Source organism: Pholcus phalangioides, unplaced genomic scaffold, assembly GCF_987345545.1.
Source record: "Pholcus phalangioides strain wild (caught in Gottingen) unplaced genomic scaffold, Ppha-v1.0 ptg000013l_1, whole genome shotgun sequence".
NCBI lineage: Eukaryota > Metazoa > Arthropoda > Arachnida > Araneae > Pholcidae > Pholcus > Pholcus phalangioides.
In genome coordinates, this window is record NW_028301606.1 from 9,125,029 (window position 1) to 9,149,362 (window position 24,334).

At 36.6% G+C, this 24,334-nt stretch overlaps 1 protein-coding gene across 1 annotated transcript in view; it reads left to right on the top strand.

Moving 5' to 3' along the window:
• The first annotated feature begins 291 nt into the window (after nucleotides 1-291).
• LOC149078571 (corticotropin-releasing hormone receptor 2-like) overlaps nucleotides 292-24,334 on the top strand; it is a 104,477-nt gene continuing 80,434 nt past the window's right edge. The window contains exon 1 of the mRNA XM_089240687.1: nucleotides 292-906. Coding sequence (XP_089096813.1) covers nucleotides 783-906 — 124 coding nt within the window. The 5' untranslated portion in view covers nucleotides 292-782. The remainder of the gene's footprint in view (nucleotides 907-24,334) is intronic.

The window sequence follows — 24,334 nt, forward strand, 5'->3', positions numbered from 1 at the left end:
GCGAAGAAGAAGACCTCATTTCTCTCTTTTGTTATTCAATCAAAGTTAGCGCTTAGCAAATTGTTGCTTCTACACAGACAGACAAACACACGTCAAGTTGAATTGCGCAGAACACGCGATTTGTTGTCCAAGTCCACCCACGTAAAAACTTGTCACTGACCCCTGATTGGACGCAAGCGGCCATCAACCGAAGCGCCCTCTACGCATTCCTCTTTCGCCGGTAAGAGATTCTTCTTCTCTACTCGATCCATAAGAAACATTCCTCGTATGTGAGTGGATGGATCGTAAATATCTGAGAATATTTTTCCTTAGCATTCGTGTAAATTTATTTCCTTGAAAACATAAAACAGGTGTATTTTAGGAAATTTTTTTGAAAAATCGGAAACTCTTGAGAGAAAATTTTCGTATCTTTTCCTGATTTTTCACTAAATTTAATAATTTTGAAGTTCTGTTGTATTTACTGAATTATCTGAAGATTTTGACTTCTTGGCAGAGACGAATAATTTCTAATTTTCTCCGATAATTACTTCAAAAAAACTTTAGTTTTTTCAAAGTATGTCTCGTGTACAAACAATTGTGGAATTTTCAAATTTCGAGATCCTATTTCTTATTGGTTGATGCGATAACAGAATTTTCTGAAATTTAAAATAAAATCCTGAAAACGAATTTATGATCTGAAAAAGCACGTTGAAACTAAACATGATACGACCTAAGAATTAAAACAGTTTTCGTGGACAGTAACGCATCAGAGTTTATCTTAAAATATTTGGTATATCTGAAGAATGGGACTTGGAATGGAAGTCAGTGACGTTTTAATGGAAATGGACATTAGCCTGGACGAGAAGATGCCGACATCAGCTGAAGAATGCCTACAGAAATACAGTCGTAATGACAGTGGCGTAAGCGGTGAGTCTTTATTTATAGCGCTATTCATTCCATACGATAAGTATTATTATGCTTGCGAAAAGAGAGGAGTAATTGCATTCCTAAACTATTTATTTCACTTGTACGTAATATATAGGATATTATACGTAATTATTTTTCCGGGTTCCGTTTATTAGTTGTTATCAGAAATTTACATAATTAGTGATCTTATTCATTCAGTAGTAGCGGTAATTGATTAGTACGTGATCAAAAAAAGCCGTATCCCATGTTTCAGGTTGAAGCCAACATAATTTTTGATTGAAAATTATATTTATATGTATACGGTATTCACACCGTTATTTTTATTATGCAGTGTGGGTATCACTAAACGTGTTTGAAAGGAATACAGTAGAACCTCGATATAACGATAGTTTCCCGACCAAGAAAAAGTATCGTTGAAGAGAGACTATCGCTATATATCGAGCGGCAGCACTCGAACACGGTGCCAATTTTAGAAATTGGCTATTTTTTGAGAGATTAAGGGTAGGATAACAATATTTTCATTTTCATGTGTTTTCATTTTCATGTGTGTTTATCTAATTTATTTTATCTGATTAGTTTACGAAAGTGTCGCAATCATAGCTTAATTTTTCCATTTTTACTAAATCTATCAATATCTTTTACTTGACTTTTAAAAAGAATCGTAGCATTCTCATCAATTTCGGAGAATTTTGGTAGATCACACCAGCATTACGCTTTTACATTGATTCCCAAACGATGTGTCGCAACATCCTAACTCGATGCTGGATCGGTTAAAAGTCCTCAAGATGTTTCGGAATTTTCAGAGACAGTTTAGCTCGTAAAAAGTATCAATGGCCTCCTGGTGGTCGAGTGGTTAGTGTGCTAGCCTTTGAATTTGCAGGTTTGGGTTCGAATCCCGTTTCAGGGTAGCACCTCCTAGAGATAGAAGGCCTCTGCACTGTTTGCTATAAACGTCATTCATATTACCTAGCAAGTTTGCCACATTTTAAAACACAGCATCCTATTTCGTTTCTTCTTATTTTGGCGTAGAATCTTCCTGGTGGGCTCACAAATACCGCATAGTGATTGGATGTGGGGAAAAGAGATCGCCAATTCTGAGCCCGAACATTTCTTTTCCTCACGGGGAATTTTCCCCCTGAATATTCTGAGGGAAAATGAACTATTTACTGACGTCACAAGCAGAGTGCGGAGGTCTTTTATCTCTAGGAGATGCTGCTGAGGGGGGAGCAGGTGTCTGCTAACAAATTCCCAGGACAGGTTTTACGGATCTCTTCGGAGAACACGTGGGAATCACGCTATTATTTAAAAAAACCCGACAAAAACGGGGAATACATACATTTAGGCTGACCATATTTCCTCAGGAAAAATACGGGAAATCAAGATTCTCACGGGGAAATTCAGAACAGCGCCAACAAAATTACCAAAGTTAAGCAAATTTGCTATTCATCACAGAAAAATCAACAATGGCGAGATTGACATTGCAGATCCCAACGGATATAAATGTAATTCCCGAAATAAACGCTCAATTTAACTCTATATTAGATTAATAAATTTACGTGACTTTAATTAATTATAATAATTATCATAATATAATTTATGAGCGATAAATATAATCCATATCTTGATTTCCGTAAAACATAAAAATTCACGTAAACTTTGGTGAAAATTCGGGACAGAGAGAGAGAGAGAGAGAGAGAAAAGATTATTATTTTTACTGCCAAAATTACTGCAAAATATCCTTAAAATACGGATCATATGACCAGAGGCATACGTGGGGAGGACATAGGGGGGGACATAGGGGGGGGGTATGCTAGGTCCCCCAAGGAGACTAAAAATGATAAATTATTATATAATTATAATTACTAAAAAATAAATTAAAAATTTATATAATCCAGAGAAAGTACCTTTTCCATGATATTTCAACCCATTTCTTTTTGATGGGTGGGTACTCAAAATTTCTCGGGAAAATATTTTTTGCACCCCTCCTTAAGCCTTTTGTGCCATCTCCAAAGGTTGATCTTGTGTACCCCCTTTGATCCTATACAGAGCAGTTCTTTTCACGAATGGTAGCAATATCGCATACGTGGTGCGCGAACTGAAAGGCACGCGCATTCATCTCATCATGATAAAATACAGTAGAACCTCTCGATAACGGACAGCCGTGGGACCAAAAATTTTGTTCGTTAACCGGAAGTGTCCGCTAATGAGGAGTGGGGAGGTATAGATATACAATTGGATCTCTTTTATACGACTTTCACATTTATACGACGTTAGACTTCGGTTGCAATTGGTTCCCATACATTTTAATGTTAAAATGGATATGTTACTTTGTGTGTAAAAGTGATACACCAGTGGTTATGAATAATCACCAATCGTCTTGATAAAGAAAGTTTAATTAAATTCCGTTGCTTTATGACTTTTAATGCATAATTCCCTAATGAATTTGGAAAGTCTGATAAATATGGAAAAATTTATAACCTTTTGTTTCTTCTCTTCATTAAAACAACTGAACATTTTTACTCGTACATACCACTCATATTTTGCAATAAAAAGTAAATTAAATTCAAATAAGTGTGAAGAAGAAATAAACATTCATAACAACATTATCATTGTCTTGCAATGTTGGCTTTCTTCACGCGTATTATCAAACAAAACCAACATTAACATTGGAATTCACCATCCTGGACCGTAATTATGTTTAGTTAATTAAGTAATTAATTGAAGATTTATCATATTTACTAACACGATCTTGGGATTAAACATATTCTTAGCTAAAAGTGATAGATTCCATGTTTATGACCAAAAATTAATAAAGTAGAGTTTGCAAAATCTTAGAGTTTGCTTGATTTTACTACCCGCTATCGAGAGTGTCCGCTAACCGGGAGGGTTATTAAGTTTAAGTGTTAGCATTAAAACCTTATTCAACAAGAGCAGGAAAGTGTCCACTAACGGGGAGTGTACGTTTGGGAAGTTTCCAGTGGAATACTGTGTATTATAGTATTCCCAGTAATTTTTTCGTATTTTCAGGATTATAACATTTTCTCATTCGAAATTAAGAGTCATTGTAAAATGTATTATTTGCTATTAATCCGTGAGAAATGATTATAAAAAAAAATCTATTTTTACTGTCGTTTCCAAGAGACTGAACAATAAGAATTGAAGAAGGAACAGCTATTTCAGTACACGCGTATTTTCTTACGAACGGTGGTCACAATTCAATCGAATACACCTTTAATCGAATCATTAGTCTTGCGTAAGTTGCAAAACAATTTCTCCTTAGGAAATTCTACGAGAAAACTTGAGAAATTCGAACGAATTTGCATCGGAACCGTCGATGGCGACCAACAACTCAATCAGATTTTTATCGCCTCAAAGAAAAGTCTTTCTGCGAATTGAATTCGAAATCTTTCCCGTATACGTGTGTTTGTGTGTGTGTCTCGAATTAGTTTATTTTCGAGTGAAATAGAGTTAGCGCTTGTTAAATTTAAATAACGGATCCGTCTTTCGTTCGGTGTTGAATTCGCCGCAGGAGGAAAGATTGTTCCAATGGCAATTTAAGTATCTGAAAAGTTTAGAAATAATAAGACAATGTAGTTACGAATGGAAGAAGTTTTTTGTGTTCTAGAAGTAAATTGTTTTGATGTATCTCATTTGACTCCCTTGATAGACTTGATAATTTCACTCGAACGTTTTATGTATGATTGATACTTAAGGAGCTTATTCTTCAAAAGGGAGCTGTTGCTAAACAGTCCCCTTTTGTAGAAAAAGATGCCCATAAAAATATGGATGTCATATAACTAAAAAATACAGCAACCCAATTAAAAATGTAATTAATAAAAATTATAAACAATATATACACGTGATAAAAGTTATACAATGTCCATAAAGAATACTTATGGTTGTCTTATTCTAAGAATGGATAGCTTCTCGATTTACTCCAATATGTTTATCGTATTTCTTTTTAAACGTGTCAATTGTGTTACAATTAACTACCTCCGGTGGTAAGCTATTCCATTTATTACCAACCCTATTAGAGAAAAATTCCCTGTGACACCATAACCTTGCATTGTCCCTCTCCTCACCAATCGATACTGGTGTCTCCTTAAAAATATAAAAGAAAGAACTAATAAATAATACTATAAACGCACTATTAAACCAGACATGCTCCTCGCCCATATTCCTCTGCGAAACTTCTAACGAATTGGTACATGTTGGAATGTGTGTGTGTATGTATAGTGAACCTTACGTGAAGTTCGTTTTTGTGTAATGCTCGTTATGTGTAGTGCTGCCATCTGCTATTGATTTTTTTAAATCTATGAGTTTTTTCTCAACTCAAAGAGAGTGAAGTCTGATGAATGAATAATTGTAATGTTCTAGGTAACATTAACACACTATGAACACACTGCTCATGATAAAGATTACGATTGTTTTATCTAAGTATGGGAGTTGTCATTCGGGGAGTTATCTATATTCGAATTTTGGAGATGTTCCGTCTTGAATGAAAAAAATTAGTGGAAATGTTACCCTTTTTGATCAAAATTGGAGCTGGTCAATGCTGAAAAATTCAAAATTTCCGCGTCACCCGTTGATTCTGGACGATCTTACCTAGTCAAAAAAGGTACCCTTACTTCTCTGTCTAGTGAATGACGAAAAACACGATCATTCTATAGTGGAACCTCCTATAACGCCCACCAACAGGCACTTCAAATTATGTCGACGGGATTCATTGTATTTTACTACCCATTAACAAACACTCCTTGGTAGCGATCGAAATTATCGGTCCCATGGGTGTCCGTTATTGAGAGGTTCTACTGTAAATTGCAATTTTGAAAGTATTTCTGTAAAATGTAACGTTTTGAAGAAAAAAAAATCTTAACGTCAGTAGGATATCCACTTTATATACAAATGCAAATATAAAGACCACAACAGGCAAAGTGCCCAACCAGATTATCGAAGCTAATGACCAAGGCGGGTAACGCTCTATTTTGGTAGAAACGACCCACTTAACATTGTAATTTCAACAAAAAACGTTCGCGATTTAATAAACCCTGTTGCATGATCCGACGGAGCTCATCCCAAAGATTCAAAAAAACGGTTGAAAATTGCATTTTGAAAAAAAAAAGTGGAAATGTCCTCCTTTTGAAAATTAGCTCCTTGTTTATTATTTTGTGTAACTGTATATGAAGTGTTATATGAAGAATGCACGATAAAACTGCTCCGGTTCGTTCTGAAATGAAAGTAAAATATTAAAAACCTTTTCTGGAAAAAAAATGAATGCTTAACAGCGAGGCTTCCATAAAACGGAAAAATATTTTTTTCCTGGGACGTTCGGATGCCAATTTTCTCCGAGATATCTGATTTTTGCCATTTTTTTTCAGTGCTAAAATAATCGCCCCAAGAACTCCAGGCTTTTAAAAAATTAAATTTGGCAATACTTTGTCATAAAACAATGAATATATACAGCCGCAAATTTCACTAATTGACACTTTTTGACTTGGGGCCGTATGAAAATTTCATAACCTTCATATTTCTCTCTTACAGTCATCAAATGCCTCATCACGTCTGGATTTCCTCTCTTTTTTTGCTGATATGTTTCTTGTTTCTTCAATTTTACAGTCAATCGTATTCTATTGCAATTCGTCGTAAAAGCATTAGAGGGAGATGTTTTTTTGCTTAATTGTTATCGTCTTCTTCGATTGTTAACAACATATTGTTATCGTCTTCTTCGATACACAATAATGGCATTTTGTAAAGTTTCTAGGTTCCAATGTTGCCTTCTATATTACCGAACTGTGCATGTATATCGTAAACATTCCTCTGGGGATTTTCTAACGAATCGCTTCATACCGTGCCAGAACGTGCTGTGTGTGTGTACGCATGGCCCTAACGTATTTTTGTTGTTAGAGAAAAACTTTCTTTGTGGTACACTGGTGCTGCCATTTGGTTTCCATATTTTACAGTGAGAATTTTGAATGCTTAAATTATCATGCTATTTAACTACCGTGTTGAGAATTTTTCCTTATACTTTCTTTCTTTCATTCAAACCGAGCACAACTCAGGTCTATCATCCTGGGCAACCACCACCCAGTGAGTTGTGCCGGAAGTGTAAGCGTATGTATCTAACAGTCTGAGTGTGCATCTAGTGTTGTGTATGATTTTTCAGCACTGCCATCTATATTTAAAATGTGAAGTGTAATGATAATTGAATATGTGTATTCAAATATTTGTAACGTTTGTAGGCCTGTTGCTCTCTAAGGCGAGACTTCTTGTAACGGGGAGATCGGCTCACATTCGCGCCTCGAAGCTGGGAACCCCAGAAAACCAACTTCAGCCGACCACCACTGTGGCGCAAGTGGTGTCCGAACCCGGGACAACGCGATGCGAGTCCGTCACTATGATCATTCGACCACCACAGCGGCTTTCGTTCCGTACAAGAAAGAATTAATAAGGGTAAAAGTGTTGGATGCAACTCCTATAAGCTGGGTTTGGATATGTGATGAGATTTTCATCTGAGAGCTTTAGGTTTCCGTTCATAAAATTGAATATGTGTATTCAAATTTAAATCCGCCATATCGAGAGTCTCTAGAACTTATTTTCGTACTGCTTTTCTTATGAACATGTCTTATGCAATCCAGCGAGTTACTCACCGAATATACAGTCCTTAATCAGACTCTGGTCACTCATATTTGTTCATTCTCTTATAAGACATGATAGAACACCCTCATAATAACGAAGTTCGTCGTTATGGATTCACGATTTGATAAGTACTGTATGCTACCCATGCAATACATTCTAAGTTCACCTTAGAAATGAAGGCCTAAGATATTTGAAAAAATAACGCTGTTATTTATCTTATCGCGAAATGTAAGAAAGTTTCCTCTGATGTCCAGATCTTAAAAATCGATTCTGAAATTGGGAGTTTTGTGACGCCAGCTGTTGGTTGAGTTTCATAAACGACACAGCAATCAAAACATACATTTCCGTGAAAAACTGTCACGAAGAATGAAAGTTCGTAACGTAGAAATGAATTTCTATCTCGGAAAAAAATTGAAACGTTTTATCTTTTGAACGACTTCCTGAAAATTACGGCCTATATATATATATATTAGAACAAAAGTTTCGACATTTCATGCCATACAACCTAGAAAGAAAATGAATAATTATATGCTAATAACGAATTTCAGTCCGGAAAAAAAAAACTTCTTGAAAAAAATCAATAAATATTTATTACATTCGGGTTTATGATTGAGCTCTCGTGTCCCGATACGAGCACTGCGTAGAGCGGTGGCAAATCCATCAACAATCAGGCTTCAACGAACAGCCTCTCGAGCTGATTAGCTGGTTCAGCCCCTCCGATACATCCCGGTAACTGGAAAAACATCATTACTCAGCTCTAGCTTCGATGACCTATGCTACAAACGGGTGTACGACGCGAGACGAATAAGGTTAAGATGATGAATGAAGTAATTATACCCGGCTTCCAGTGAGAATTACGAAGAGTAGATTGATACGCGGTGCCAAACGTTGCCATTCTTTCACGAGAATGCCATCATATACGTCGGCACCAAGTAATGTTTTGGAACCGATCGCACAGATTCAGGTTCGTTCATTTTTCTTTCCAAAAACAACCTCGTACCCAAAGAAATATAATTAACTGAAATAGCGAGCATTCACATTTCATCATTTCATGCATGCACAAGTATTCCCCTATGACGTATCGTTTCGGGCGAATTTTGATACGTAGTTTTTCAGCAATTATAAGTATACCTTATTATGCATTTCGACGTATAGAGAATAGAGCTTTTCTTTGGATAATTGATATTGCCTTCATTGTGGACAATGCAGGCGAATAAATGAACTCAATTAGTCTTTATTCTTTGAACTGTTCTTTGAAATTTAATGGTAGGGCTGGATATATATCGTTCTTTCGATTTTCTAAAGAATAATCATTGAGTAGTCATTACGTAATGATCATCTTCGAAGTTTGTTAATGAAGAGACGCTGTTGCGTATTTTTCCGGAATTTTGAACAACCCTATGTCATGTGCGTGTGTTGGCAATTGTGTTTTTTATTCTTTAACTAGTGAATGGAGTATCGTTGATATGTGTCAGGGAGAATGTATCATAACGGATCAATGAACTTATTTCCATTTTTCATGGGAAGTCAGCATGACCCAAAAATAACCTCCTCCATCATATGGGTACTTAATTAGAAAAAAAAAGTAGCGAAATTTTTCCCAGAATAATTCAGATTGGAAACTTGTGTGATCTACAGGGTGATTCAAAACTCGATGTACAAACTTTTAGGGGAGGAAGAGAACACAAAAACAAAACAGAATCACATAGGGATGTATGACCGGAAAGCCCAACCCGATCAGCTGGAGGATAAGCGAATATGAAGAAATGACAAGCAATTAATGGGTGGAAAAAAATCTTTATTCAGCGATACTTTTATACGAGGACAGTACGTGTACACGTTAAGTTCCACAAGAAGTGGTCAAAGTTCTCACCATCCACAGTTATGCTCGCTTCACAACGGCGATGCATCGATTGTCGAACCCTTTCAAAAATACCCGGTTTTTCGTAGACGTTTGCAGCTGCGACGAAGATTCTTGCGACTTGGATGGATGTCGAAGTCTACGGGTGTCCTCCACAGGGTCCCCCACAAGAAGATATCCAGGCTAGATAACTCGGGTGATCGTGGTGGGCATGGGATGGGTCAACACCCCCTAAAGAAGGGGGTTCTTCTTTAGGGGATGTTGTATGGGTCCACCACACCTCAATGCATCTTCGTTTATCCTCCAGCTTATTAGGCTGGGTGTTTCCGGTCATATATTCCTATGCGATTCTGTTTTGTGTTTCTTATGTTTTCTACCTCTCCTGAAAGTTTGTACGTTGAGTTTTGAGTCACCCTGTATATCATGTAGAGCAAATCATTTGGTATAAATTCGTTTTAAATCTGTAATTCATTGTAATAGTTGTCGGTGAAACCTGGAAGGGCGCGTGTTTGTGTCTTTATAACTGTAGATATAGTCCTCCTAGCACGATACGAGACTTGACTAAGCCTTGTTACGTCAAACGGTTCTATGTTTTTTGTAGGAGAAGCCAAGTATTGAAGCTTAGTTACTGACGAGCGATTCTCGATGCACAATCGCTTTACCTAAAAGAATTGAAAAGAATAGAAGCACTCGAAGTGACTTAGCCAAGTCTCATGTCGTCCTTGAAGGACAATATGAGGGAGTTAATGTCAAAGTGGTCCAAGTCGCATTTTCAACAACGATTTTGTGGTTACCCAGATTGAATCAGAAAAAATTATCGAAAGTTTTCCAGCAAGAGTTAACCTTTGAGCTGCTCCTGTCGCTCTTAGATGATAGCCTTGGTGGCCTGTTGAACCGCTTCTCGATGATTTGAATTAAATGGATTTTATTGCTTTCTTGAGATGAAATTCTAAAAATGACGTGAAAATAAAACAGGTAAAATTAAAAAAAAGTTTGTCACTTATTCAGACGGAAAGGCATATCTTTAACTCTTTTAGCTGTTGAATTGTTAATGCATGACTTTTTGTGGTTCATAATATTGATTCTAGTGCTATTTATCGCTGAAGTGCCATGTGCCTTCCTAAGGACATACTGTATTCCATTTGTCTACCTGAGCTTGTTGAAATCATCGACAACAGCGCATTGGTGATGCCAAAATCCAGTGTTTGAAGTGATTCGAAAGTGCTCTGAATTATCTAAATAATGGTGCTGAAGCGGCATATTCGTTACAAATTCTATCACAAGTAGAACCAACTTTAGCTGATGCATTGCCCAGAGACATTGAATATTGAACAGGCACATTCCACTTCACATCTCATAGAGATATCGAAGCGTTCCAGAATAATGGGTGTGTCAGTAAATTTATTACCCCTTCCCGATCACGGACGAAATATTTCGTCCAGACACTAGTGGAATAAATTCAATCCGGTTATCCATGTTTTCTCTCCTCTTTCATCATCATCGCGAAGCTTTATTGTAATCCTATGAACCGAAGTTGCTTTTCCCGTTTTTCTGTATTCCTGTTAATAATTTTCCCCCACACATGTATTTCTATTATATGCATGTAAGAACGAAAGTGAGCACGTAGGGTGTGGGTGAGAAGAGAAATCTACTGCATGTTCTCTTATCTACTTATCTCTATTGGAAATCTTTTTCCTTTTTTTTTTCTATTTATTTATATCTTTTCCTTTTCTCCTGCAGTGGAACCCGCTTATTACGAAGTTGGAATAAACAGCGAAACTATTCGTTATATCAGTTCTGGGTTAAAAAATCATGCGTTTAAGCAAAATTAAGCATAATTTAAATGCACAATACACATTTTTCAATAATCTGATCATTCTAAAATAAGTATAAATAAAACGAATCAATAGAGGTCGAAATTCATATTAAAATCTTACGTGTTCAAATACATAAAAGAAAATATTAATTGTTTTTTTTTCCCTTCACGATATGATTACGACCATTTTTCCTAATAAACATGCAAAATGTACTGTTTTCTTTGTTTTTCCAAGAGTCTGGTTACTGGGACGTTTTTTCGTGCCTTATTTTTAAACAATTTAAAAAAAGCTTTCTCTATGAATCTCTCGCTGGATTTTTAGTTCCTCTTCAAAATCATAGATAGCAAACTTAGAAAAAACAAAATATTGCTTTGATACAATACTTTTTCCCCCCGGTTTTGGCTTTCAAACTGTATAGCAAATTTACAGCTTCAATGATTTTTGAAGCAACGGACCGTGTTTTTGTGTTTGAAATTAAGAAAAATCAACTCGTTTCATGATAACACCAACACAACCAACACGTCTATCTAGCTAATGATTTAGAAATGCCCGTTTGTAGCTAAATGTGTTCTGCATGTTAGATGCTTTGGAGTACAAACCAGTCTTTTCTATCTCTATTAAGGTTTCCTGCGAACAAAATAGGATTTAACAGAGAAAATTGCAAAAATAAAAAGATGAAAAAAAAATGAAGTAAAAGAGGATTTCACACAGTACTAAAACACGCCCCACCAGGATGCCTTTCAGAGAAATAAAAGATATGTTAGTTGTATGTACCAACACATATTGTAGTAGACAGTTAAATGCATCGATAAGAAGATCCAAATAAGATTACAAAGAAACTCTCATGGAAATTATTCAAATTCGTCTTAGGCGTACTTTGCTGAAATCTGTGTTCGTTACAAGCAACCAAAATAGCATAGCTAAGCTCGTAACAAGCGAGCCCGATTGTATTTTCCCTCCTCCCCGCCACCTTCTTACTTTTTCTAACGTGTGGTTAGGTTAGAACAGGGTTACCAGATTTATCGCTTTGGCAAAAACCCCACGACGGACATTAAGAGGGGGTGGAACCCCCCCCCCCCTCGAACATGTATCTAGATCTGTACTGAGCAGGACGATGACGTCTGGTTTACGAATTTTTTCCTGTGTATATACCCCTTAAGGGTAGGTCAAGGGTGCACCAATGAAATTACCAGATTTATCGCCGATTCGTCAAATAGAAGTCATTGAAATGTGTTGCCAAAAAAAGCTTGCAGGTGAAGGGGCTTGAACTGTAATAAGAAAAAAAAAATCCGAAGGCAGTTTTTTCTCCGTTTAAGATACCAAAAATCAAAGCTGTCTGCTCATTTGAATTTTAAGGAGGACTTTAATTTGAAAAATTGACAATCCTCCTCCCTCACTCACCGTAAACTCAGGGCGGTATTCACAGACATGGTTTAAACCATAGTCACACAATTTTTTGACAAGAGATCGACACGGATATTGGTTAAATTCAGGTTTTCGACCAATTTATGTTGATCTGTCATCCAAAAATTGCGACTACAGTTCAAACCATGTCGGTGAATACGGCCTTACCCTAAAAAAATCTAAAACAATTCACGTCCAAAGAAATTTAATTTTCGCTACTCTCACACGTACAATAGCAACTACTCTAACCAGAGAATATAACAACTTCTGAAGGGATAACGTACCGATTAACAAACATCTCGCTCTGTGTAATCGAATACGAAGACAACAGCTTCACCCGGCTGAAATCGTAATTACCATTCATTGTACTCCGCGCGTCCTCACGTTTAACCGTGTAAACTCGGTTCATGAATTCGATCCTTCTTTACATAAAATGATCTCTTGATCTCTAGAGAAGCAAACTTATTCGGCAATCTGACTATTTATTACGGCAGCCGTGATAGAACGTTGTAAGAGGACTCTCAATATGGACTCGTACGTGTTGAAAGACGTTACATGCGGCTTTGAGCATCGAGAGAGAGGTTGCCTACCGTTGGAAAGATTCACTTTTGATGAATCACTGGGAACGTTACTGATTTAGCAAAGAACTAAATTTTGTTTAGAGCAAGGCACATTTACTGATTACCTAAGTGACCAACCGCACAATTCCATGTCACTTCAGTAGCTTGCAGCACAAGCCATCAACCCTGTATCACTTGAGTGACTCGCGGCATAGTTTCACTTCTCTTGAGTGGCCCGTAGCACGTTAACAGATCACTTCAGTGACCCGTGAGAGATTTACAAATCACTTGAGTGGCCCATAGCACATTTGCAAATCACTTGAGTGGCCCATAGCACATTTACATACCATTAGTGACCCGTTCAGATTTACATATCCCTTTAGTGACCCGTTCAGATTTACATATCCCTTTAGTGACTCGTTCAGATTTACATATCCCTTTAGTGACCCGCGCGAAATATTTATAGATCCTTTAGTGACCCGCGCGACATATTTATAGATCCTTTAGTGACCCGTGATAGATTTACAGATCACATTAGTGACCCACGGCACATTTATAGATAACTTTAGTGACCCACGGCACATTTATAGATAACTTTAGTGACCCACGGCTCATTTATAGATAACTTTAGTGACACTTGACAGATTTAGAGAAATTAAAGACATGAAAGAGGTAACGCACGGCACAATTAAAGATCACTTTAGTGTGACACGTGGCATATTCACGGACCGGATCATTTTAGTGACCTCATGCCACATTTGCAGGTTATTCAAGAGTGGCCCAAGACAAGTTTTCAAACGAATGAAGTGGACCGCACTGTCCTACAGGGTTCAGCAACCTTCTATACTCTCACAAATACGATAGCAACTATACCAACCAAAGAATCAGAACTTCTATAAAGAGATAACGTACCGATAAAATGTTTGTATTAAATTACACACACACGCAGCGAGAAATACACAACACAGGACGTATTTACCATTTATTTACTCCGTGCACATCCTCACGACGTTCAACCGTGTAAACTAAAGCCGGTTCGTGTGAATTCGATCCTTCTTTACAGAAAACGATTTCTTGTGAATCTCTAGAAGCGAACTTATTCGGCACTCCGACTAGAACGTAGATAAAACGTTGTAAGAGGAGTCAATATGGACTCGCACTCCCACACGTTGAAAGACGTTAGCTTCGGGCATCGAGAGATTGCCTACCGTAGGAAAAAAAAAAGTAGGAGACTTTTTTTGATGGATCACTGGGAACGCGTTGCTAAATTTAGCAAGGAGAGTTTGCTTAGAGCAAGCATTTTAAACAGTTCTGATCTTACGTTCAGCTTGGATGTTACGCAAACACGCACGTGTGCGCGCGACATGCTTATACACGGAACGTAATCGAAAATTTTTCTTCTCCCTATATACAAATTTATCCGAAGAATTTTCGCTTCCGATTCATTCGTGTTGAGGAAAGAAGTGGTTATAAAGGCTGCGATTTCATCTGGAAATTTGTTCAAAATTCGGAGTTTTGAAGATTCTTTTCCTCGTGTCTGTGAAGTTATTTACAAGGATTGATACATTTTTTATGTATAATTTAAATTCCATAATTCCACGGAAAAGTTTTCGTGGATAGTCACTGGCGTATTTAGTTATCGCTAATTTTTGAATATTGCTTGTGTTAAGTGGAGAGATAATTTGAAAAATTCAAAAATTTTATGAGTGAAATCTGTTTTATCTTTCTGTAACTTTGTGTTCAATTTGAACGTGAGATGCATATTGGATTATAAATTGATGAAAGCCTCCGAGATAGGATTTTCTTTAGGAAATTGGATGCATCTTGAATGCATTTATTTGATGGTAATTTTTCATTTTTATCAGGAACTTGCTGTTATTCGCGGTAACGCTCGCGTGGATTCGGTAATTTGAAAATTACTCGGCGATGATTCGCCCATATATATCACTTTCAGCTTGGCGCCATGATTGCCATGATGCCCCATATAACCTTTGAACAGTATTATGACCCCCCCCCCCTCCCTAAGAGGTTAAAATTTGAAAAGTCCTTTCTTAGTGAGTCTTCACATCATAAAATAAAACTACTGCACAAATTTCGTATCTCTAGCTTCAGCGATTTAAGCCAGCACCTGCTGGAGATGATGCCCAAACGATGTGCCGCAACATCCTAACTTGATGCTGGATCGGTTAAAAGTCCTCAAGATGTTTCGGAATTTTCAGAGACAGTTTAGCTCGTAAAAAACGTAATAAGAATCAAGAATTTCAATCTTGATTCTTAAAAGCACCAATGACCTCCTGGCGGTCGAGTGGTTAGTGCGCTAGCCTTTGAATTTGCAGGTTTGGGTTCGAATCCCAGTTCAGGGTAGCACCTCCTAGAGATAGAAGGCCTCTGCAGTGTTTGCCATAAACGTCATTCAGACTACCTAGCAAATTTGCCACATTTTGAAACACAGCATCCTATTTCGTATCTCCTCATTTTGGCATAGAATCTTCCTGATTGGCTCACAAATACCGCATAGTGATTGGATGTGGGTCATAGAAATCGCCAATTCTGAGCCCGATCATTCATTTTCCTCACAACGATGATACTGGTACGAGCAGGGAATTTTTTTTCCTTGAATATTCTGAAAGAAAATTGACTACTTACCGACGTCACAAGCCGAGTGCGGAGATCTTCTATCTCCAGGAGGTGCTGTTTAGGCGTGATTTCTCTATGTAACCTTTGAAACCCCTCATGACCCACTTAGTGGTCGAATTTCCAAAAATCCCTTCTTAGTGTGAGTCTTTACATCACAAATTGAAACTACTGACGAAATTTCATATTTATGGCTTCAACGGTGTTGTCTTGGCGATGTTGAATCAATCAATCAATAAATCAGTCAGGATATGCTGTATATAATATGTATAATATGTATAGTTATCTGGTGAATGATTTCCCCTTTTAAATGATACTTGGAATTCATTCATTTTTAAATTGATATGGGTGGTACTTCATAAAGTATCACAAAATTTCATAACAGCTCTTTAATTTTAAAATTTTAAGAAAAAAAGGATACAGGTCTATCCTATATCAATGAATTATAGCAGTGATGACCAAACCTTTTTAACAGTGGGCCAGAAAACAAAGAATTGGTGGGCACCATCAGTTACTACAAAACTGTATCATAAAAAAGTTCTATACAAAGTTATTTTGGGGCGAGTTTGCCCCAATTATAAAATAACACTCACATGTGAGAGAGAACAGAATAAACTATTACACAAATCTTATTTCCCTTGTTTATGCTGTCCCTTTCACCTTCTATCAGACTTTTGAATTCAAATATCTCAGCAAATACTACGTTTAGAAACGAGGATTTTTATTTCGGCTTCAGGAGAAACACCAGCAACAACTTTCCAATTGGAAGTTGGACTACAAAAGGACCGTAAAAAAATAGACTTTTTTTATTTTATGATACTCACTATATTTACGTACTCGACTGATTGATACAGAGTGATTTTTGGAATATATTTTGAACATTTCTTAAGTTAGAGCTATACCTCAATGACGAACGGCTGAGGGGGGGGGGAGGGAATAAAGACCGAATTAGGATATACGGGACACCCCTGTATAAATAAAGCAATTTATCACATCTTTGTAAATCTTGATTGTGTCATGGGTACTTCAAATATCTAAGGCAAGTTTCAAAGAAATGATTCCTTTTACTGTACTATACATGCATCACGAGTGCTGAGTATTTCACTATTAACCCTTTTCGGCACACTACTCTTTAAAGTTGGAATTTCAACAAAAAAAGTTGCAGGCTGTCTACTTAGTCCTAAGGGAGTACGCAGGTACAATTTTGTGATCACAAAAAAATATACAAAATTTCTTGTAAATACGAGGATTTTAAATAACGCGTCACAGATGAAGATCATGGATTGCTTTGTTCGGTAGTGTCTTCTATGATTGAAAAAGAAATTTTCAAAGTAAATGGTAAACCTCTTTTTATCCATTTATAATTGAATTTAACGGTTTGAGAAACTAGTCGAGTTGGGTGTTCCTTGCAGTGGAACACTGAACAACAAAACGAGATATCTCATCAAACTTCATCTGCTTTATTTCAGCCACCCCGAAATATTTCGGGCTTTTAACTCTTTTATTCCCAGTGTGGCGGTTATAATACGGATCAGGGAAAATTTCAAAAACCGCTTATAGAGTTAATACCAAGGACGACTATATTTTTTATCAGTTCCAACACTTTGTTATAAAATATTCTAAACCGCACACAGATATAAGATTATAGATTTTCGATAGATTTTCGCCGGTATATAACTACAAATACAAATATTTGTATTTGTATTTGTTTAAAGAGATCTTTCGAAATAAAATCGTATGGTCACCCCTAAATTCTTCAGCTTCAACAGGAAAATAAAATAAAATGTATTCATATCCATTTTCCTTGTTGTTTTAAATTTCTTTTTTTTTCCAAATCAAATCTCTTCGATAGAATCCATTCTTTCCTCTTGTGTTTCCATCAACTGAGATAATAAGAGTCTATTTGTAAAAACCAATAACAAATATGTCACTTTTAAGAAGGAAAAGGATGATTTTCTTTCCGATTTCGTAACTGAACCGAGCGTGGAAATCAGAGATACAGTTAAACTGAAAACCTATAATTGGAACACAAGGAAAAAAAAATTAAAATAAACTGAAATTGGTTTTTCTGGAAACCGCTTCCGTCATATTGAACAACTCATTGGGAAGGTTTGGGAAAATGGAAACTGGCGTTCGATTAATTAGCCCAACTCTATCCGACGTGAAGTAATTAGGGGGATTACTTTGTAAAATTCATTAGCAGACGTGGCTAATTGAAAATAACCGAAATTCTTACATACCGCAGGGAGTGAGAACGTTCAACGGGGAGACTGAACCCTTATTCTGTAACTTATATGATATTATGTTTCACAGTACAACCAAATTGTTTTAGCTACTGAGTACTATATTAGCGTATTTTTAATAGAAATGAATACATCAGTACTTGAATTTAATTAATTAGAATTTTTCATTAGCTTAAATGGTTAATTAATGGTACAATAAACAGTTTGTCTTGATTTTAATGTTATCTATCAACAGATAAAATCTTGCTTAGCAAAGTTTAATAGCATTACTTTGAACTTAATATGGGCTAACATCTTAATTTGATGCGATTTTATAAATCTCTGAACAGGTGAAATATTTCAGCAGCTCTCGAAAGACGCTGAAATCAACTGTGTCTAAACAATGTATTGTACAAAACCCTGTATCGTACTTATACAGGGTGTCCTATAAGTCCTTATTCTGCCGTTACCTCGTAAATCGTTCGTTTAACAGTTATGATTCCAGCTTAAAAAAAATACTCAAAATGTGTTCAGGAATTACCTTGTATGAGCTAAGACAGTGAAAATATAGTGTGTCAAACGAGCTCTGGTGACGGCACAGTGATTGTCGGCTGAAGTTGGTTTTCTGCGGTTTTAAAACTTCGAGGCGCGAATGAGTGCCGATCTCCCATTTAAGGCTGGAATAAAGCAGGATATGGACTTGCAGGACACCCTGCATACCCTTTTTTTTATGTGCTGAAATGACACTAAAAGATGTACTTTTTAAAATATCAAAAAAAAATAGTTATAATGGGGTTTTTTGAACACGTGTACAGTCGACAGTCGTTATAACGATTCTACGTCACTGTGGCCACTATTTGAAAAAGTCTCTCCGCAGATAGTAGGCAGATCTACAACACGATACTGACTTAACATGAAAAATCAATGATTTCCATCCAGAGAAAGGAAGAGAGGTGGCAGCATGAACACGAAACAAGCACAACTAGAAAACATGAATACGTTAGAGCCATACGTACACTCAGCATACACATTCTAGCATGTGCGAATTCGTTGAAAATTCCGTAAAGGAATGTTTGAGAGGCGCCTGTAGTGTTAAAGTAGTGGTAGTGAGTCACAAAATAAAACATCTAATTTTTTGTATGGTCCCTCCCGTTCTTTAACTTCCAATTATAAAATTGTTGCCCTGTCTCTTCTGAGGCCAGCAAGAAAGAAAAAAAAATCCACGTTTCTCAATGCTTTATTCGCTGAGATATTTGAATTAAAAATTCTCTCGGAGAAGAACCGTAAACTTGGAACTTGGAAAGAACTCCAAACTCGGGAAAGAACCGCATTAAATAACGGACAGCGCTTCTTTCCCTCATTTATGCTGTTTTTCCCAACTTTTCTCCGATATTTCAATTTAGGTATCTCAGTGAATATTGCACCTGGGTACGTGAACGTTTTTTTCTTTCTTGGGCTCAGAATGCACAGGGCAACAACTTTCCAATTTGAAGTTAGAGGACGTGCGGACAGTATAAAAATTTAGATTTTTTTTTTCATTTTGCGACACACTGTATTTTCACTCTCAAAACTTTTACACAGCGGTTTCTGAACACATTTCGAGCATTTTTTTAATCGAAAAAATATCCGCACGACGAGCGATTGATTAGATAAAGTTCGAATTACGACTTTCAGGGCACCCTGTATAGCAGTATTTTGTGCGGAAAGGACAATAAAAGATGTGCTTTCTAAAATATAGAAAACAATTGGTATTATGGGCTTTTTTACCACATGTACACAGTCGACACTCGTTATAACGTCCCCAGGTTATTGCAGCCATTCCATTATAACGACCCCAGGTTATTGCAGCCATTCCATTATAACGACCCCAGGTTATTGCAGCCATTCCATTATAACGACCAGTAGGATGTAAGTCCCATATTGTTTTCTATAACCACTGCCCTATTTAATTTCCTCTCGATATAACGACCACCCGATGTAAATACGGAAAATCGTTATCCATACGATATATACGCTGTCAAAGTGAAGTTTCCAATTATAGCCAAAAAAAAAAAAGAAAAAGTCAAATGTGAGTAAAATTGCCATTTAAAATATAAAAAATAATTGTGTCAAAAGTCAAGTAAAGTTGCCAATTTATAGCCAACAAAATTTGTCAAAGGAAAGTAAAGATGCCAGGCTAAAAGTTATTGTCAACGTCGAGTAAAGCTGCAATTTATAGCTCAAGAAAATTTGCTAAATATAGCCAAAAAAAAAAAAAACTGTCAAAAGCAAGTAAAGTTATCATTTGAACCATAAAAAATTGCAAAAGTCGAATTAGGTTGTCATTTATAGCCAAAAGGAACTTGTCAAGGGCAAATAAAAGGTTTCCAAAAAAATATCAAAAGAGTGAAGTTGCCAAGACAAAAAAATTTCTGAAAGGCAAGTAGATTTGTCATTTATATCAATTTTTTTTTTTTCAAATAAAGTTGCGTGTCATAAAAGTGTTGCTCTTCTGGAAAAGTTGTTCACCCTTGTTCCAAAGCACTCAAGCTTCTGCTTAAAACAAGTGATTTACACTCTTTTTGCAAAATTCATAGCATCAGCAGCTGTAATGTTAGTTTCCTCGTCTTACACTTGATTTCACGAACGGAATAAGCCGATGAGAAAGATCTCCGTTATCCACGTATCGAATCGATGAGAGTATTCCTCGGGCGAATAAGCAATGCAAATGATGAAACCCCTGGATCTTCCGAATTCGATGTTCCATTTGCTCAGAGTGGAGCCATACTTAAACACAGCTGTTACGGTTTACGTGACTAGCACTAACGTGGTAAGAATTTGCATTCGGCTCAGTATCTATGTCTGTGAGTTCCATGAAAGAGGATCTTCACCGGTAAATGACCATCCCCGTGGAACGTTCCCGGGAAATTCCGTAGCGTCTTTTACGTTTGAATTTTAAACTGATTCGCATATCAACTGATTTAATTATTGAAGTGTGAAAATTACGGGGAAAAAAATTTATAGGGTCTATAACATTTTATTGATTTCTGTTAAACAGTGAGACGAATACTAATTTTAGCAACTGGTAAACACAGCAAAAATCGGTGTTTAGATTTTGTAAGTGAAATTTTCGTGATTTTAATTAATTTATTTGAAAAAGGAGAAAGAAAAGAACTTTTGGAATGTTTTAATGTGAAAAGAATGCAGATTTATATATAAAAGTCGAAAAAGCATTAAAAATTAAATACTTAAATACAGTAGAGCTCGGTTAATTCGAACATTTGCGAACTCCTCTTGAATTTTCTATCTAATTTGATTTTGAAATTTCTTGTTTAATTCAAACATTTTTCAATCTTTTATAAGATAAATAATCATGATATTTGTATGAGCAATTCTTTTCCAATTAATGAAACTGATGTGTTTCCAATTGTGACCATTGGTCGTTAAAAGGTTAATAAATGATGCTAATCAGTGAATCATACAATGCTCATCTGAATTGTCTGTGAATATTTCCTGAGAACGAAATTAAGCGTCCATCCTCACTTTAAATGACCCATTGCACTGTAAACTGTAATACTCCCCGTTGAGGGTATCAAGAGCTCTAGAGCAGGGGGGGGGGAGCGAATTAATCTTTTTTTCTTTTCTTTTTACTATAAATTCACTAAAAAAGAGGCTCACCAAAGAGGCTCCCTCAATCTCGGGGGTCTGACTCCAGGATATCGGGGTCATGACGAACACCGAAATGCTTGTGGGGCAAGGAACAATTTTATATGAAAGAAATGTGCTTGAAGTTTACCTCTATATAACTTTTGTCCCTCTAACTTTTTTTTTCAGATTGGGGAGGGATGTAGCATATTTTATTTTTTTCCCCACCTGCACAAGACCTGTTGTTTCTCTGCTAACCAAATTTCGATACCTATGCGGAATGACAAAATAACACGCTACCTAAAGCAATATAGGGAATTTTTTTCTGTTCAACAAAAAACACTTATGAACGCGGAAGCATTCTCGATCATTTTCAGACTCTAAACATCCATATTTCGTAAACTTAGTCACCCCATGAAAAAAATGGTTGGTGCCTTTCCTAGTTAGTTTTGTTAATAGCCAATAAACGGGTAAAAACATAATTTTATCGGTAACAATATACGGAGTAGAAAATTCAGTTTACATGTGTATAAGAAACATCATTCAAACTGGAACATCTGCTGTCACCTATCAAATAAAACTCACAACTACTAAAATTCTTGGATTGATATCGGTTCTTGATTAGAAGAACGTTCGCATGAAGAACGTTCGCTTTGAAGAAGATTCGTGCCGCATTAAAAGAAATCAATATGGTATGATATTACTAACTAATTTCTAAGCAATATTAATAGTTGAATCATGAAATTTCCTTCGAAATTATAACGGGTTTTTCTTGATATTGTACAGCATAATAATGAAGAACCAGTTTCCAATTTCAAAGCATAATTATAACGGTTGTGTTCTTTATTTGATAGATGGCAGCAAAAGTACTAGTATATATTTTGTGTTTCTTATATGCAGTCAAATTCCGTTTTAACGAATACCGTTATAGCGAAAATCTCGTTTCAACGAAAACTTTTTTAATCCTTCAGATAAGTTCACATAGAAACAATGCAAAATCCTGGAATTCCTTTATAACGAAGTGAAATTTGGGCGCGGTAGCACGGTCAATAAGATGCTAGCCTAAAGGACCTAAGGATGTTTAGAGGTCTCGCAAGTTCGATACACGGTTCGTCCTTGTCAGCAAACTTTCCTGGCACAGGGGGTACAACAAAAAACGGCGACTTGACCGCAGCAAAAAATTGCTACCGCAGGGAGTCCCCCATCGAGGGGTTAGCGCACCAACCTCTCGATGAGTATAAAAACAAGCCTGACGTTCGGCATCGGCAATAAATTGTAAGTCCCGGTCTAATTAGCCCTCATGTGCAGAAAATGACCGTGGTGCGACCAAAATGATCAATGAAGTGATTTCTCCGTTCTCTTGGAGTTCGTTATAACGAGATTCGACTATACATGCAAACCATAAACTGAGCTGTATTTTCTCGTTTGTCTCTATTTTCTAGAAGGCATATTTCTGCTGATCAAATTTCATTTTTTTCCATCTATTGGGTATATGGACACAAGTAACTAAGAAAGGCACCATTTTGTCAAGTTCACAAGTTTTTTGTAATTTCGTAAACATTCAATAAGTTTATAAAATATGAACGTTTAGAGTCTGAGAAGGAATGCTTTCGAGACATTTGTTTTTGCAGCGCGGAAAAAATCTCCTGTATGGTATAAGGTAGCACAAAGATATCGAAATTCTGTGCGCTGAGAAACAACAGGTTTCTGCAAGTGAAATAAGATAGAATGTGCCTTCTGTTTGGAAAAAAAGGATTCCTTGTATGCATTGGCTATGAGCAAAGGGGAGGTTTGGGGTTCTAACAGCGCCCCCGAGCCAAGATTGTAGTGTTATTTTACAGGAAAAAAACGTAAACCCCCAGAAGGAAAAATCTGAAAACCCCCCTCCTCGAGAAAATTCTGCGTACGCCTATGCTTGTATGAGAGGCGCATGCAGAAAGGGGCAAGAGGGCCCGTTTCCATCTCCCCCAAGACGATAAAAAAAGTGAAAAATATTTTTTACTATACGTATTTGAAAAATGTTAAAACATCGAAAGGAAATTGAACCATTTCACCGAGATATTTTGTGATGATCCCTTCGGATCCAATACATATACATGCTGTGTAAATCAATTTCTGTTGAATGTAAATGATTTTTTAAAAAGTTGGCAACCGAGAATTCTCTGGAAGAAATTAATTGTACCCTTCCCAAACCCGGTGCGCCCCGTGCCTGGTGCCATCGAAATAAAGATTTTATTCAGGTTAGCAGGATTTTTTTAAGAAGGCTGAGGTTTATTATCTTTTTATACTTCATAGATGGCAACAGGGGTTCCAGTGTGACGATATTATTTATTATATAAGTGCCCAATATGACAAAGAAGGCGGTGGAGAGGGTTTTCATACCAGAGAAATGTTTGAGCCTAGACATGGGGACACCTGCGCACGCATCTTCGGCTATACTCCCCATATATGCTGGCAAAGATGGCGTATCTACACCAACAATGGAGAAGAACACATTTTTATAACGGTACTTTTCACAACAGAGGGGTTTTTTTTTTTAAATTTTCGGGAATTGAATGTTACTTCACCTATTTTATTTGTTTCTGAACTGAAAAAGGAAGATATTGTCTGATTCTTTAATAAATTACCACAGGGCCGTCTTAACACATGCGCCCCACAGGCATGGCACCG